Genomic DNA, 14386 nt, shown 5'->3' with positions numbered 1-14386 from the left:
GAACATGATTTGTGCTCCTTGACATGAATGCACTGACATAACTGTAGTTTTAAAAAGACTAATTGTGAGATGGATGTTAACAGAACTGTTTGTTTTCCCTTTTACACCTGATAAGTGAAACAATAACCTGAAACAGGTGTTTAAAAGCAGTCAGTACCTGACAGTATGTGGCCTCCATGTGAAGTCTTCTTTGTCAGCTGGACCTCGAACAACTGAGAAAAACCCAACAACTGAACACTAATGAGGTTATAGACAATTATACAAAATGTGTATTGTTTACCAGATGGACCAAAACTAGATGTGAATGTAAATAACAGGTGGTTTTGTCTGTAAATATGTGAAATAAAGACACTGTAAAAGGAATTTGTGAGTCTTATTATTTACCAAACATCTTGCATTCATCAGGGTGTCTGAGGTTGTTTCCAGTTTTCTTACTTACAGTTCATGAAATAGTCACACTGCATATGCAAGGATGGATTACTGAACCGGGACACTCTGCAAAGGCCAAAAATGCCCAAAGAGTCAGACAGGTTCCCTCCTGACCGTCACCTGCAAAATGTCACTTAAAGAGACACGCAGCAACGAGGAAAAGACAAACCTAAAACTACAAAGAGATTCAAAGCAACTGCAGCAAGACAAAAGACACAAAATATTAAAAAGGGGCAAAAATAACCTCAAAAGGAGTCAAAATAACCACAAAGAGACACAAAGCAATCACCAGAAGTCACAATACAACCACAAAGAGACACACGTTGACCACAATGAAACACAAAACAACCACAGACAGAAAAAGACCTCAAAGATACCTGATCACAAGGCCACAGAGACTCAACTTCAACTAGTTCAGACACAAAAACATCAACAGAGACACAAAATGACCTCAAAGAAACATGACCACAAGACAAAAAACAACCACAGAGTCAAAGTGACCACAAAGAGACACAAAACAACCACCAAAAGTCACAATAAAACCACAAAAAGACTAAATGACTACAAAGAAACACAAAATGACCACAAAGACATAAAAATGACCATAAAGAGACACAAAATTACCTCAAAGAGACACAAAACAACCACCAAAAGTCACAATAAAACCACAAAAAGACTAAATAACTACAAAGAGACACAAAATTATCTCAAAGACACACAATGACCTAAAAGAGATTTTAAAAAATGAACAAAAAGAGACACAAAATGACCTCAAAGAGATAAAAAATGACCACAAAGAGAAACAAAATGACCTCAAGGAGACACAAAATGACCTCAAAAGACACAAAATGACCACAAAAGACACAAAATTACCTCAAAGAGTCAGAAAGTTACCTCAAAGAGACGTGACCACAACACACAAAATAACCAGAGTCAAAATGACCACTCAGAGACAAAATAAGCGTGCACTAAATTATCAGATACACAAATAAACTAAAGACACAAATAACAATAAAACACAGTTTAAAAAGTTAAACAAATACATCTACACACTAAACAGCCATGCAAAAGATACCACAGACGTAAATAAACTGCAAAACTATCAGAGAAACAAAACAAAACATGCACTCAAATGACCACAGAGACAAAATAAGGACTCACAAACTTTTCCACAAACAGACACAATGTAACCATGCAAAAAAATAACACAAAAAGACACAAAACCACAGAGATGTGTGTTGACTAAGAAATATCAAAAACAAAGAGCATCACTTAATCTGTCTTGGTCTTATTAACAAAAGATGGTGAGGCTTTTTTCATATTTGTGCCCATTATCTAATAGTCTATCCATGCACATATGGATCACCAGTAATCAAAAACATGACCAAAATATGGAGCTTACGGATATGGAGCATGTTATTGTGGTTATTTCTACTTTTCTGTATCCTCTAGCAAGAACACTGTGTTATAGAATAATTATTTAAAGGTTTGGTAATGTTTTCAATCACTTATCAACAGTTGCATGAAGGGAAAACAGAAATCTGACTCACTGAAGACACAAAACCCTTGCTGAATAAAGCATGATGTACTAGAGATGAGTTGTATAGCATGTTTTAAGTTTTAAAGCTGCCAAAAATCAAAGCAGCTCAGCACAAAGAGACACAAGATGACGTCAAAGACACACAAAATTACCTCAAAGAGACACAAAATGAGCACGTAGGGAAACAAAATGAGCACAAAGGGACACAAAATGACCTCAGAGATGCAAAATGACCTCAAAGAGACAAAATCAGCAAAAATAAATACAAAATTAGCAAAAAGAGACACAAAATGAGCACAAGGGGACACAAAATTGCCTCAAAGAGACGCAAAATGAGCATAATGGGACACAAAATTACCTCAGAGATGCAAAATGAGCAAAAAGAGATACTAAGTGAGCCGCAAAATTGCCTCGAAGATCCATAAAATGACCAGTGAGTAAAAGCCTGGCATCCTCATAATCTGATCTTAAAAGGCCTTTCATTTAATTTAGACAATATTCTTTCAAAATAAGCTTCTAAAAGCTCTTTTTACAATGTAAAATCATGATTACACAAGCTCAATTTACCAATTTATTTGGGTAAAATCAATAATGTATCAAAAAAAGTTTTGAAAAAAGGTGATACTTACATAAGGTGGATGGAATAAAAGCAGCCTTTCCCTTGTTTGTTATTAGTGAATGGACATTTCAGGTCGTTCTCCCCCTGGTGGTGATTATTAAATCTGCAACATGAAGCCCGGTGCTGCCCCCTGCTGTCTGTCTGAGGAACAACACAACAACACCTGCTGCTGCTGGAGATAATAAGGCAGGGATGGGCAACTTAAATGCTGCAGGGGGCCACAATGCATGGACACTACCACAGGGCCACATATAGGACCGTGCACTTAACCAGATATGATGAAACTGCAATTTTAAATATGTTTACAGTGCAGTAACTTAACATATTTCATGCTCAAATGCATGTACACTGCAAAAAGGGGTGTCTAAAAACAAGATAAAACACTAAACCTGAGGGAAATTACAGATAATTTCACTTGACAAGATTTCTTAAATTAAGATTATTAAATCTAGAAATAAGCATGTTGTACACTGAAAATAAGAAATGAACTCTTAAAACGAGATAAATTACATAACACTTCTAAATCTAAGTTTGTTTTATCTCAAGAACCAAATAATTTGCAGTGTATAACAGTATAAATAGGAATACAAAAGGTTTGAAGCAAATAAAAAATAACCACTTACTGTGATGTCTTTTTTTCAGTGCAGCAGACAGCAGACCAACATTAATTGCAAGAAGTAATTTTGTGCATTTTTACACTGCACTTTGAAGATTTCATGCTCAAATGCATGTTGTACTGAGGGCCACTTCAAGTGAGGGTGCGGGCCGTATGCGGCCCCCGGGCCACCAGTTGCCCATCCCTGTAATAAGGCTTGAGGAGGGAAAAAATAATCACACAACACTTTTTGTAAGTTTTTGATTTTCTTTCTTTTTTGTGGAAATATGTTACAGTTATATTACAGGTATTTAAATGCCCCGAGGGAGAACAAAAAAAACGTTTGGAGACTAACACTAAGAAGGAGACAGCAACTTAACTTGAGACAGAAACAGTCCAGACTGGATCGACAGACTCGACAGGCAGATGTGGGCGAAACCGACACCCAACACTATGTTAGGAGACGTCCAATAAATACTGCAAATGTTGTTAACGCAACTTATTAAAAAAAAAAAAAAAAACAGAACAAAGGACGAGGAAAACAGATGCTGCTCTCCTTCTTGTGTCCTTTGTGGTATTTTTAGCAGCATGTGTGTAGCTTCCAGACACCAAAAGAAACTTGTGAATAAAAATGTGCAGGGCCTGCAATCAACCAGAGCTTTTAACACGAGCAAGAAATCAGCTTTTTAAGTGGAAAAGTGGGAAAAGTGCTTAATACAAGAACATACAAATGATTTAACAGGTTAACTTGCAACTTTTTAACATATCAAACATCAAACCAGGGACACAAGTTTTGTCCTCCACCAGCCACAATGGTTGGCTGACTCCAAAATACACTATTTTACCTGTTTTATATAATATATTTTAGTATGTTTGGGTGTCTGAAAGTGACTCACAGAGTTTAAACATTCAACAGATTGAACTGAAACCTACATTTGGCTGGTGGTTTTAAAGTCACATCTCTGTTCTTGCAGTGAAAGATAAAGCCCGTAAATATAATGCATTATAATCACACTTATATCTACTTATAGCACTGTATTATTATAGCTGTAAGCACTCATAAATATTCAATAATCATGACATTATAAAGCTTTTGATTATGACTTATAGGGTCAAGCTTTAAAATATAACTGCCGGTCGCTCACGGACATAAACATATTTAAAATGTGTTACCATAACACCACTTTATAATGTATTACAATAGGATTATAATGCATCATAATAGATATTTTAATGCATTATAAAAGGATTACAATGTATTGCAACTATGAGGATTATAATAAACTATGATCTTAGCAGAAAACATCCGTGAGCGACAAGAATTTATGACTTATTTTAAAACTTGACCATGTCAGTTATTATAAAATAATAATAATAATAATAATAATAATAATAATGTGACAGGATTATTTTTAAAATGTAACTGGCGGGCCATGGGCCGAATCCATATGAGCTGAAATAAAAAAGATATTTCTTCAAATTAGAATTATTTTTTATTATTCAAGTTTATGGATGTTTACATTGTTTATTAGCATGTCATCATATCGTTAGTAGGCTAATTAACCCATTCATTAGGATAGTTACGTTTGTTTTTACAGAAATAATTATTTTGTTAAGAAAAAATGTAAATAAATAAAATAATTTACAAAAATACAAAGAGTCAAAACTGAATTTAAAAAAAATTGTTAAATGCAATACTATATTTATTAAAATAAAATTTTTACTTTCACATTTAAATTCCTAGCTTCACAGGTCAGACAAAGGAAATGTAAACTGACTGGATGTTTATAAAGCATTAGGAATATTTTTAAGTGCTTAATTGCTTAAAAGGATAATTACACAGTGCATTCATTCTAAGTCTATTTATAATGTATTATAGATGTGGTCTTTGTAGCAAAAAACCTTATTACTGTATTGTGTTTATAGTCGTTATGTTCAGGTTGTTATTGTTCTTCAGCGCTCGAGCAGAATTGACAAAATACAATCTACCTTTGTTGTTGTTTTTTTGTTTACCTGTGTGAAAATATTCTGGTTGAATGCAGGTCTCTTCCCCTGCACCGTCTTCCATTGGTTTTTAATGTAACTTATAAAATATATCATAAAATGTCCTCTTAAATGGAAACTGATACGTCCATGTACAAAAAGTTCTTTCTTTTATATAAATTACACCGTCAGTCTCTGATGATGATGATGATGATAATGTCTCCATTCCTGCTAATAAAAGTTTCATCTCCAAACCAAACTCTTCCCCTCACACATACACACTCGCATGCTCGCGCACACACATACACACACACACACACACACACACACACAGAGCGGCGTGCGACCGTGGTCGACGCCCCCGACGTAGCTACACGACATGCTCTACACATTACCCATAGTAGAGAAGAAAACAAAAAGAAACTCTATCCGCACTGAAACAAATCTCTGCACATACAGTAACGCTACATCTCCTCTTCTTCTTCTTCTTCTTCTTCTTCTTCTTCTCTTTCACTCTGTTTCTGTATGCAAGACCACAAGCATGGTGCAGTTTCGGGCGACGGACGGAGGCGTCAGCTGGTGACCCTCGCTATCGCCTGTCACTGTAGCTGCCTTGTTCTGGCTCCGCCACCGCCGCTCCCTGGCACGCCCGGATGGATAACGCCCAGCTGGCGGGGCGGGGGAATGTGCGTAGCGACCGACCGGAGGAACGGGTTGGGGGAGGGGGAGGGGGGGGGCCTCAGCAGTCAAACCGCATCTCCAGTGAATCCTCGAAGCCCCGGTTGTCCCCGTGCCCCGCCCCCGATAAGAAGGTGGCGGTGACGGGCGCCCCGGTGGCCGTGGTGACGTTGAGCAGGGTGTTGCCGGGGGAGCTGGTTGCCGGGCTTCGGAGCGCCGCCGCGGCGATACTGGTGAGGTTGATGCCCAGCGTGAGGCGAGTCTGTTCCAGAGCTTTCTCCGGCACGGCGAACGCCTCCAGCTTCTTCTCTCCGTTGGCCATGTAGGAGTTCTGGCAGCCGCGGCAGATACAGTCCAGACACGCCTGGAAACAACAACAATAATCAATAACGTGATTTAATAAATGATTACAACAAACAAAAAATTAACACAAAAAGTTTCTTTAACAACTGTTTCAAAGGTCGAGAATGAACTGTGGACTTTCAATTAAACAGAAGAGTTGTTCAAAAAATTACTTCCACAGGTGCATCTCAATAAATTTGAATAACATAGAAAATGGATTTATGTCAGTATTTCAATCCAAAAAGTGGAAATAACACATTATATAAATCCATTACACACAGAATGAAACATTTCATGTCCTAACTTATTTAATTTATTCTAATTATAATGATTATGGCTTACATTTAATGAAGACCTAAAATTCAGTGTCTCAAAAAAAATTAAATATTACAAAAGACAAATTTTAAAAAGTATGTTTAATATAGAAATGTTGACCTCTTAAAGTATGTCCATCTATATGACTCAATACTTGGTTGGGGCTGTTTGACTTGAACTACTGGAAATATACTTTTCTTCATATTCTAATGTATTGAGATGCACCTGTTCATTCCCATGAAAGATCAACAGACTACATCTGCTGGTGAAGACTGTGTGAAATGGTTGAAAGATCCAGTCAGAGATTAAAAGGTTCAAATCCTACAAAAACACCATACAAAGTTAGTTTCACCGCTAATTTTACTTCTCATTCTCTTACCTCTGTAGTTCTAGATATGAGAATACTGCTGCAAAACTTTCATCAACCACAAAATGCCTTAATCAGCTACTGGAGAGCAGATTTCACCATTAATTATAAGCTGCAGCAAAATGTGACTAAGTGCAATGGAAACAGGATTAACATATAAATGATGAACTGATGTGCTGAAGCTGCTGCTCTGATTAAAACATCACTCCACACAGAGGTGATAAAAGCCTCCCTCACATTAAACATGAAATAAACAGAAATGTCCTATTTTCATTGAGAGGTCTACATTGTTTTAAGGTTCAACTGGTTCTCTTTTAATTACTTCAGCTCAGGAGAATTGGCGCCACCTGCTGCTTCTCTCATGAACCAACTGGTTATCATTGCATAACAACAGTAGTGGATGGAAACAAGCATCTGTCTGCATTTTCCTTCTGCAGATTCTTCTCAAATTCTGGTTAAAATGTTTATACGTTTGGATGTAAACCAGGCTGCAGTAAGTTAGTCACTTGTTTTGTGTGAAATAAATCCCAAAAGGTTGCACATAGAGGGGTGCTTATGTAATGGAGTTAATAAGAAATTTGATTCCACTTTCCATATAAAAACTCATCTTTCAACACACAAACTTGTTTGTCCCATAGTAATTGAACGCAGCACCCCTGTGGTTTAGGGTCGTGCAGCAACAGTCGGACCTTGGTGGCTCCCTGGTAGGTTCACGAGCTATGAGCTCCTTCATTTTTACATATTAATTACTTTATTTTCACTACAAAGGGGTGGTTTAAGTTGTGTTTTTTAACATATAGCTCCCTTACGGTTGAGCCCGTCCTTTTTCGAAAAAAGTTGACAGTGTTTTTCTTTTCTTTTTGTCTACAAAATGTCTAGTGCCACAAGTTAGCTAACCTGCACTGTCTTTTCATTTTATATTTTCCAGATGTGCATGTATCATGACTGACTGTACAATAATTCCTGTACCAGTATCCGAAATAAACGGCTGGATGCCAAATGAGATGGTCCCCAGAGAGAGTACCAAGCCGCTACATTTAGGATTTAGAAAATCCCCATGAAAAGTTCCTGTGGTTTTCAGTAGTTCAGAGACACAACAACTAGAGCTCTTTATCATCGTGTCAACAATAATTCATCCCCCTGCAAGACTCCCACAGAAACAAATTAGCCATAAAACTATTGTGCAATGTAAACAAACACAAGCAATCAGTTAAATGTAATGAGCCCCCAGGTGGAGATTCACTTTGAGCTGCTTGTCATTAAGACAGATGTATTTCCAAACATTAGTGGTTCTGGCAGCAACAGCAGCTCCACAGCACAGTGTGTGTGTGTGTGTGTGTGTGTGTGTGTGTGTGTGTGTGTGTGTGTGTGTGAGCTGTAATTAAAGAGGCTGGGGGCCGCGTCAGCGATGTGCTCACCTTGCGGTTGGAGTAGCAGGGGCAGCGCTGCCCCCTGCAGGTCAACACCGAGGGGTTCTGCGTGGCTCGGCCACACTTGCAGCCCTTCTTCTCCACGGGCTTCTTATACAGCGGCTTGGAGGGGCTGGGCGGGTGAGTCAGGGGGTGGGTGTGGGGGTGGGGGGGGACTCTGTCACGGGGTTGTGTGCGGGGCTTGGGGGTCCCTTGTCTGGCCTTGGTGTAAGCCTTCTTGGGGCCCCCGTGGTGCTCCACAGTCTTTTTCAGCGCCTTGTTGGAGACGAGCACAGTCTTGCCCACCTTGGGGGGCCCCCCGTTGGGCACCGGGGCCAGGTGTGGGTGAGGCGTGGCTGCAGGGAACTTAGGCTCCTGTTTGGTGGTGGCCCCGGGGTTTGGGTGGTGGGGGGAGCTGTTGGCACCGAGGGAGGGCCCTCGTAGGAGGGTGGAGATAGGGAGGGGCTGCACCTTCTCTCGGTCACTTTCTGAGCGAGAGCGCTTGCGGTGGTAGCGAGGGGGGACGTGGGGGACGACCGTGGAGGGCTGAGGGGGGGGCTGCAGCGAGGGCTGCGGGTGAGGCTGAAGGGGGCGGGGGCTGTTTCCTCGTGGGAGGGAGGGGAGGAGGCGGGGGGAGTCGGGTGGACAGTGGGGCCCGTTGAGGCTGGACTGAGGTACGGAGGGGGGGGGCGCCCGGCTGGGGGTCGGGGTCAGAGTCCGTCTCCAGAGTCCTGAGCACCTCCTCAACACTCAGCAACAACGAGCCCCCGCCGTGTTTCAGGTCGTCCCCGAAACTGCTGATGTCACAAAGCCCCGCCTCCCCGCTCCCCGTGACGCTCACACACACCGGGATCTCCTCCGAGAAGCTCTCCTGCTTGGCGACGCCTCCACCCGTTTCTATGGTGATTGGTTGCAGCGTGTCCGAGCCGACCAGGCCGTTACAATCGTGCAGCCCGTTCACGCTGACGGGGCTCGGCTCCTCCACCTTCAGCTCCTTCGCCGGCGGAGCTTCGTCCTGCTGGACTAAACTGGAGGTGGAGGCCGTCTGCGACAGGCCGAATGAGTCTGAAACGTCCTCCGCCTCCGGCTCGCTCTCGGCCAGCGTCAGGCCCTCGTTGAGGATGGCCTGGAGGTCTGGCGAGTCGCTGGCGGCGCTGGCTATGTGCGGCGCTAGCGGAGACTGTGTGATGTAGAGACAGAGCTTCCTGTAACAGTGGACAAGCAAGGAGAGCTGCCTGTTTTCCTCAAAGCGGGAATAGTCCTTACACCAACTACAGGAAGGCTTCAGCTGCATCCTCTGGCCCTTACAGCCTCGACAAACGTAATGCTGACATGATGAGTCGGTGGGAGCGATGGGGTCCTGCAGCAGGTTACCTGAAGACAAGGAGAGACCGTGAATGTAGAAAACATTTCACACATTTCACAGGAACAGTGTGGAACAGCTCACACTGATGATTAATTCACAGGAAGCGGATAAAAGCCACACAGCTCCACATCAAGATAATTCTTATCTAACCGACTAATAAGTAAACGAACCCGTGAGCTGTTAAATTATGACCTGTGCAGCTAAAGAATGTTTGGGATTTAGAAACCTTTGCTTCCTAATTTGCTGTGCTTGTATAGCTTCCTAAACTGATGTGTATTTGTAAACCTGAGCGGAGCCTGGCAACCTGCCAGACTGGATGACAACCGCTCTTTCAGAGGAGCTTCCTTCGCAACGCTGGTCGCTAAGGAGTGCAGCTGCAGATAGGGGCGGAAAAAGGATGAAGGTCCATTCATGAGAAACAACCAGCCTTACACACACTGCAGTGCCTGTCTGTTAAGACCCACGTAACTGCGAGAAAAATCTATATTTAACACCATGCATGGACTGCTTTATATGAATTTATTATTTATACAGTGGCAGAAGGTTATCGGTGAGTGCAATAAAGGTGCTGTTGCAATCACAGCAAAACAAATATCTCCTTTACCTCAGGAGATATTCCCCATATATCCGCTCACAATGGGAGAGCTGCTGCATTATTTATGAGCAGTGAAAACCCGTGCATTAAATATGCCACCAAAATAAATCAAATGTGAGGTTTATTTACAACCTGACACAAGCAGACTCACCGCAGATACCTTTGCTTGGATTACAGCCCGTTTTATCTTGTACAGTTGCAAAACGTTTTGCATAAACGCTGCAAAATAATACACTTTTTTATTTTTGTGCATATTTTTTTACTGTGTTGTGTGTTTGGGGGGAGAGGATGGTGTGAAAGAGATTAGGTGCATAATATCCAGTATGTGGCAGGACTGTTATTCAACACGATAAACAGAGAAACGCCCCGATGCTGCCAAACAGCACACAGAGGGGGGTGTGTCATGAGGGGTGTATCTGAGAACCATGATGCGTTCACTTGCACTTCGGAAACGGGGCTTTCATTTAATAAACACTACTTGGCACGAATTTTTGCATTTTAATGTTGCAGCTTGTTTGAGTGGATGTCATAGTAGTAGACATAGTAACTGGCAGTTCAATTAGTCAATTAATCTAGAACGGAAATATTTTGAGCGACATGTTTTCTGTAACTTTTCAAAACCGTTTGTTTTTTTAAGTAAACGCTTATTACCTGAGGGTTTTTTTTTATACAAGTTCAAATTTATTTTTTCTTTCTACAATCTGTTTTTAATTCAGTTTTTGTTTTTCTCATTTTTTTTAACCTTAATTTTCCCTAATGACTTTTTTAAAAAATGGTTCTGTTTATACAAACTTTCTTCTTAATACTACCTTAATTATTATTTACAACATAATATTGAGCAACACATTTTCCATCACTCCTCAGCACCAATCTTTAAAAATAATAAACATATCAATGTTACCCCTGGGTTGCTTCCAGGTTTTATTTCCTATTTTCAATATCTTTTATTATATATTTTTAATTTAGTATTTTGTCAGGGTTAGTTCTTTAATCTAAAATTGTGGTGACGTTATTTAACCTTGATTTTCACAAATAAAAGCTCTATGCTCTATTAACAAAATATATTTTTTATATGACCCCACAGTAGTATTTTACACAATCATATACTTCAGTAAAATACACAATTATAGCACTATAAAATGTAAATATTATTGTGTTTACATGGTGAATATTAAGTTACCATAACTAATAACCATAACTACTAAATCGTCACACTGTTAAAATAATGGCCTAAGTCATTATTTGTCAAAATTGTTTTTTTGCCTAAATCATCTCCTCATGATGCCGGCCACCTATGGTAAAATCACCTCCATCCTCAGTTGATCAGATCATGTGACATGAGCGTGTCGTAAACATGACATGGGATGTGTCATGAACATTAATGACACTTTGAAGTAACATTAATGCTCATGATACTTGTCATGTCATGTTTCTGACAGGCTTGTGTGACTCTTATGTAGACACCTTAAAAAAAAAGAGTTATCATATCTTGCTTAAGTCACAAAGGCATGTTCAAAAAAACTGCCTAAGTCACATTTTATTTCTCTTAAATTACATAATTTACACACAGTGTTATTACTATGCCAATAGCCATCCTTTGTTACATCCTTTTTGAGTGAAACGATCAATAAATGTCATATGTTACACTTTTATTTTAACAGGGTGACGATAACTTGTTTACTTCCCACCTCTCTTGGCTCAATAGCTGCACAGATTCAGATATTTCCGACCGTCCCTGAAAGCAGCAATATTTAAAGGTTCGCTCCCACCGCGAGCACAGCTGACAACAACGCACGTTACCGAAAACCTCTCCATAAAAACACCCTAATAATTACATAATTGCATGCAAATAAAATAATAAAAAATACAACAGACACCTACCACAGACCAGGCAGGACAGGGACTGGCGGAAAAACGGCAGCAGCTTGCAGAGCTCCGCCAGGGCCCGGGGGTCTCGGGGGTCGCACTGCAGCACCGACCGGCTAGCGGACACGTAGAGAGAGGTCGCATTCACCGGGTTCATCTCAGCTGCCTGTCCCGGGGCTCCGGTCCGGTCCGGTCCCTTCAGATGTATTAATAATAATAAAAGTCACAACACAAACAAAGTGACCGATGGGGGCAGCGCTGGACCAGCAGCAGTTACCGTGTTCTGTGCGGTAAAATGACTGTTTTTGTCAATGGAGTCTGGCGGCTTTGAAGAGAGCATAGATGGATATAAACGGCGTCAGTTCCCCGTCGGTAAATCCCACATATAGAGCAGTCTGCGCAGGGAGCAATCCAGGTTACTCATCCCAAGAAGTCACATCCAATCCATCCCCAATGGGTGCGTGTGTATGTGTGCATTGCACTGTTTCTTGTATCCTGTGTGTATGTTAAATGTGGCCTGTGGCCTATGTGTGTGTATTGTCAGTACCTGTTCTGTTATTACTGTAAAGCAGCTTTATATGACAGCATTGGAGTCCAAGACAGATTTCCTTCCAAGGACGATAAAGTATCTTATCTTAATGTGATGCCCAAGCTCTAAAAGTACTGCTTGCCTTTAATGGTGAATATTATAATAAGTGCATTCACAGGCAGGCCGAGCATGCATTTAAATTCATCCAAGGCTTGTTTCCACACAGTCCGTGAGTTGTGGTAAGACAAAGCATCGTGTGGCGCTCTTTCCTCCGTCAGATGGCCTTTTAACGTGACTTACAGCTGGTTATCGAGCAGCAGAAGCTCCCAAATTCACTTCTTCACACGGGGGCTTTCGCGACAAAGTGCTCCGGTTTGCAGTGGTTCCCCCCCGATAAATCCATAGTCCACATGCATGCTCGTCCCGGGTCTTCACGTCGGTGCAGAGCTGGCACCACACAATGCATTTATTATGTGACACACCGAGGCTTCCGAGGCTCCTGCTCCGCCAGGCTGTGCAGCCCCAGCAGCCTCCTTATGCTTGTTATTGTTCGAGGCGGCTCCAAACTCCTGGGCGACAAATAACCACAGCAGCGCGTCGGCAGCAGGTGATGGAGGGGTTGTGGTTATTAAAGGAAAAAAATCATTTAAAATCTCCGACGTTGCCGCTGGTGGAGAGAGAAATAAACAAGCGGAAGCAGCGGGCTCTGGTGACAGTGGTGGCCGCCTGAGCTGCACCGGGAGCCGGCTACAGCAGCAGGCCGCTCCGCCTCTGCTCCGGATTAGAGGGAGTCTATCGGTGTCGCTGCCCGCCTCGGTGACGGTGTAGCGGGGAAGCGGAGATGTTTAAACCGTGTTATAATGTCCTCCCGCAGCTTTTTGTGGACACCCAGAGTGTCGGCGAAGACAGAAAGTGAATTAAATCCCTATTTGTTGTGTACCTTGCTACCATTAGCCGCGGAGTATCCCTCATATACCTCCCGTCGCTCTCCACACACAAACAAGGGGGCGCTGTTGCTCAGATCTCGCGAGAACGAGAACGAGAAAAAGAAGACGCGGTTAATTTGAAAACAACAATGGACTGGACATGACGGACATCCATGGTGGGAACTATTTTACACAGCAAAGTCTGAAAATTATATAAATAATACGTTTTATTTATCATTTATCAGTAAAAAAATAATACAAATAATCACTTTCAAATAACTATAATACTAATATGTCGAAAACCTTTGTTTTTTTGTTAATAAAAAGTAAATTGACAAAATTAAGCAACTATTTTCTGTAATATATATTAAATATAATGTATAGATAATTGATTAGTCAGGAATGTTGAATGTCAGTAGTGATGGGATGGACTGCCGAAGCTTCGGAGCGTGTGTCGAGAAATCCAGGAAGTCTTTTATTTATTTATTTATTTATTTTAACTTTATTTCACATCACAATTTTTTCTTTTATGAAGCTCGTATTGAGGCTTCTTTCTTTAAGGGCGAGTGACGTCATTGATGACGTTTGAAGCCTCGCTGGTTCAGGGAATGATTTGACTGTTGGCGTCAGGTTGGTTTGATATACGAACGTATATAAAAAGCAATGGATCTCAAAAATATTCTTTCTTCATAAAAATGGATAAAGTCATCATCATCATCATCATCATCATCACCACCATCACAACAGTATTCATAAGCACAATCACTGTCCAATCTTTGGAAAACACTGCAACAGTTTTAACATAAACATCTCATGTCCTATTGGAT

At 41.1% G+C, this 14386-nt stretch overlaps 1 protein-coding gene across 1 annotated transcript; it reads right to left on the bottom strand.

Annotated features, from left to right (window-relative positions):
- Positions 1-3430: 3430 nt before the first annotated feature.
- Positions 3431-13607, bottom strand: msl2b (MSL complex subunit 2b). Its single transcript, XM_059327201.1, is given in 5 exon segments — positions 3431-6208; positions 8287-8965; positions 8967-9651; positions 12120-12300; positions 12382-13607. Coding segments are annotated over 5 exon segments (1911 nt in total). The 5' UTR covers positions 12445-13607; the 3' UTR covers positions 3431-5905.
- Between the last annotated feature and the right edge of the window lie 779 nt (positions 13608-14386).

The sequence above is a fragment of the Centropristis striata genome, chromosome 23, assembly GCF_030273125.1.
Source record: "Centropristis striata isolate RG_2023a ecotype Rhode Island chromosome 23, C.striata_1.0, whole genome shotgun sequence".
Taxonomy (NCBI): Eukaryota; Metazoa; Chordata; class Actinopteri; order Perciformes; family Serranidae; genus Centropristis; species Centropristis striata.
Note: the sequence above shows the minus strand (reverse complement) of the source record. Positions and strands in the feature narration are given on the sequence as shown.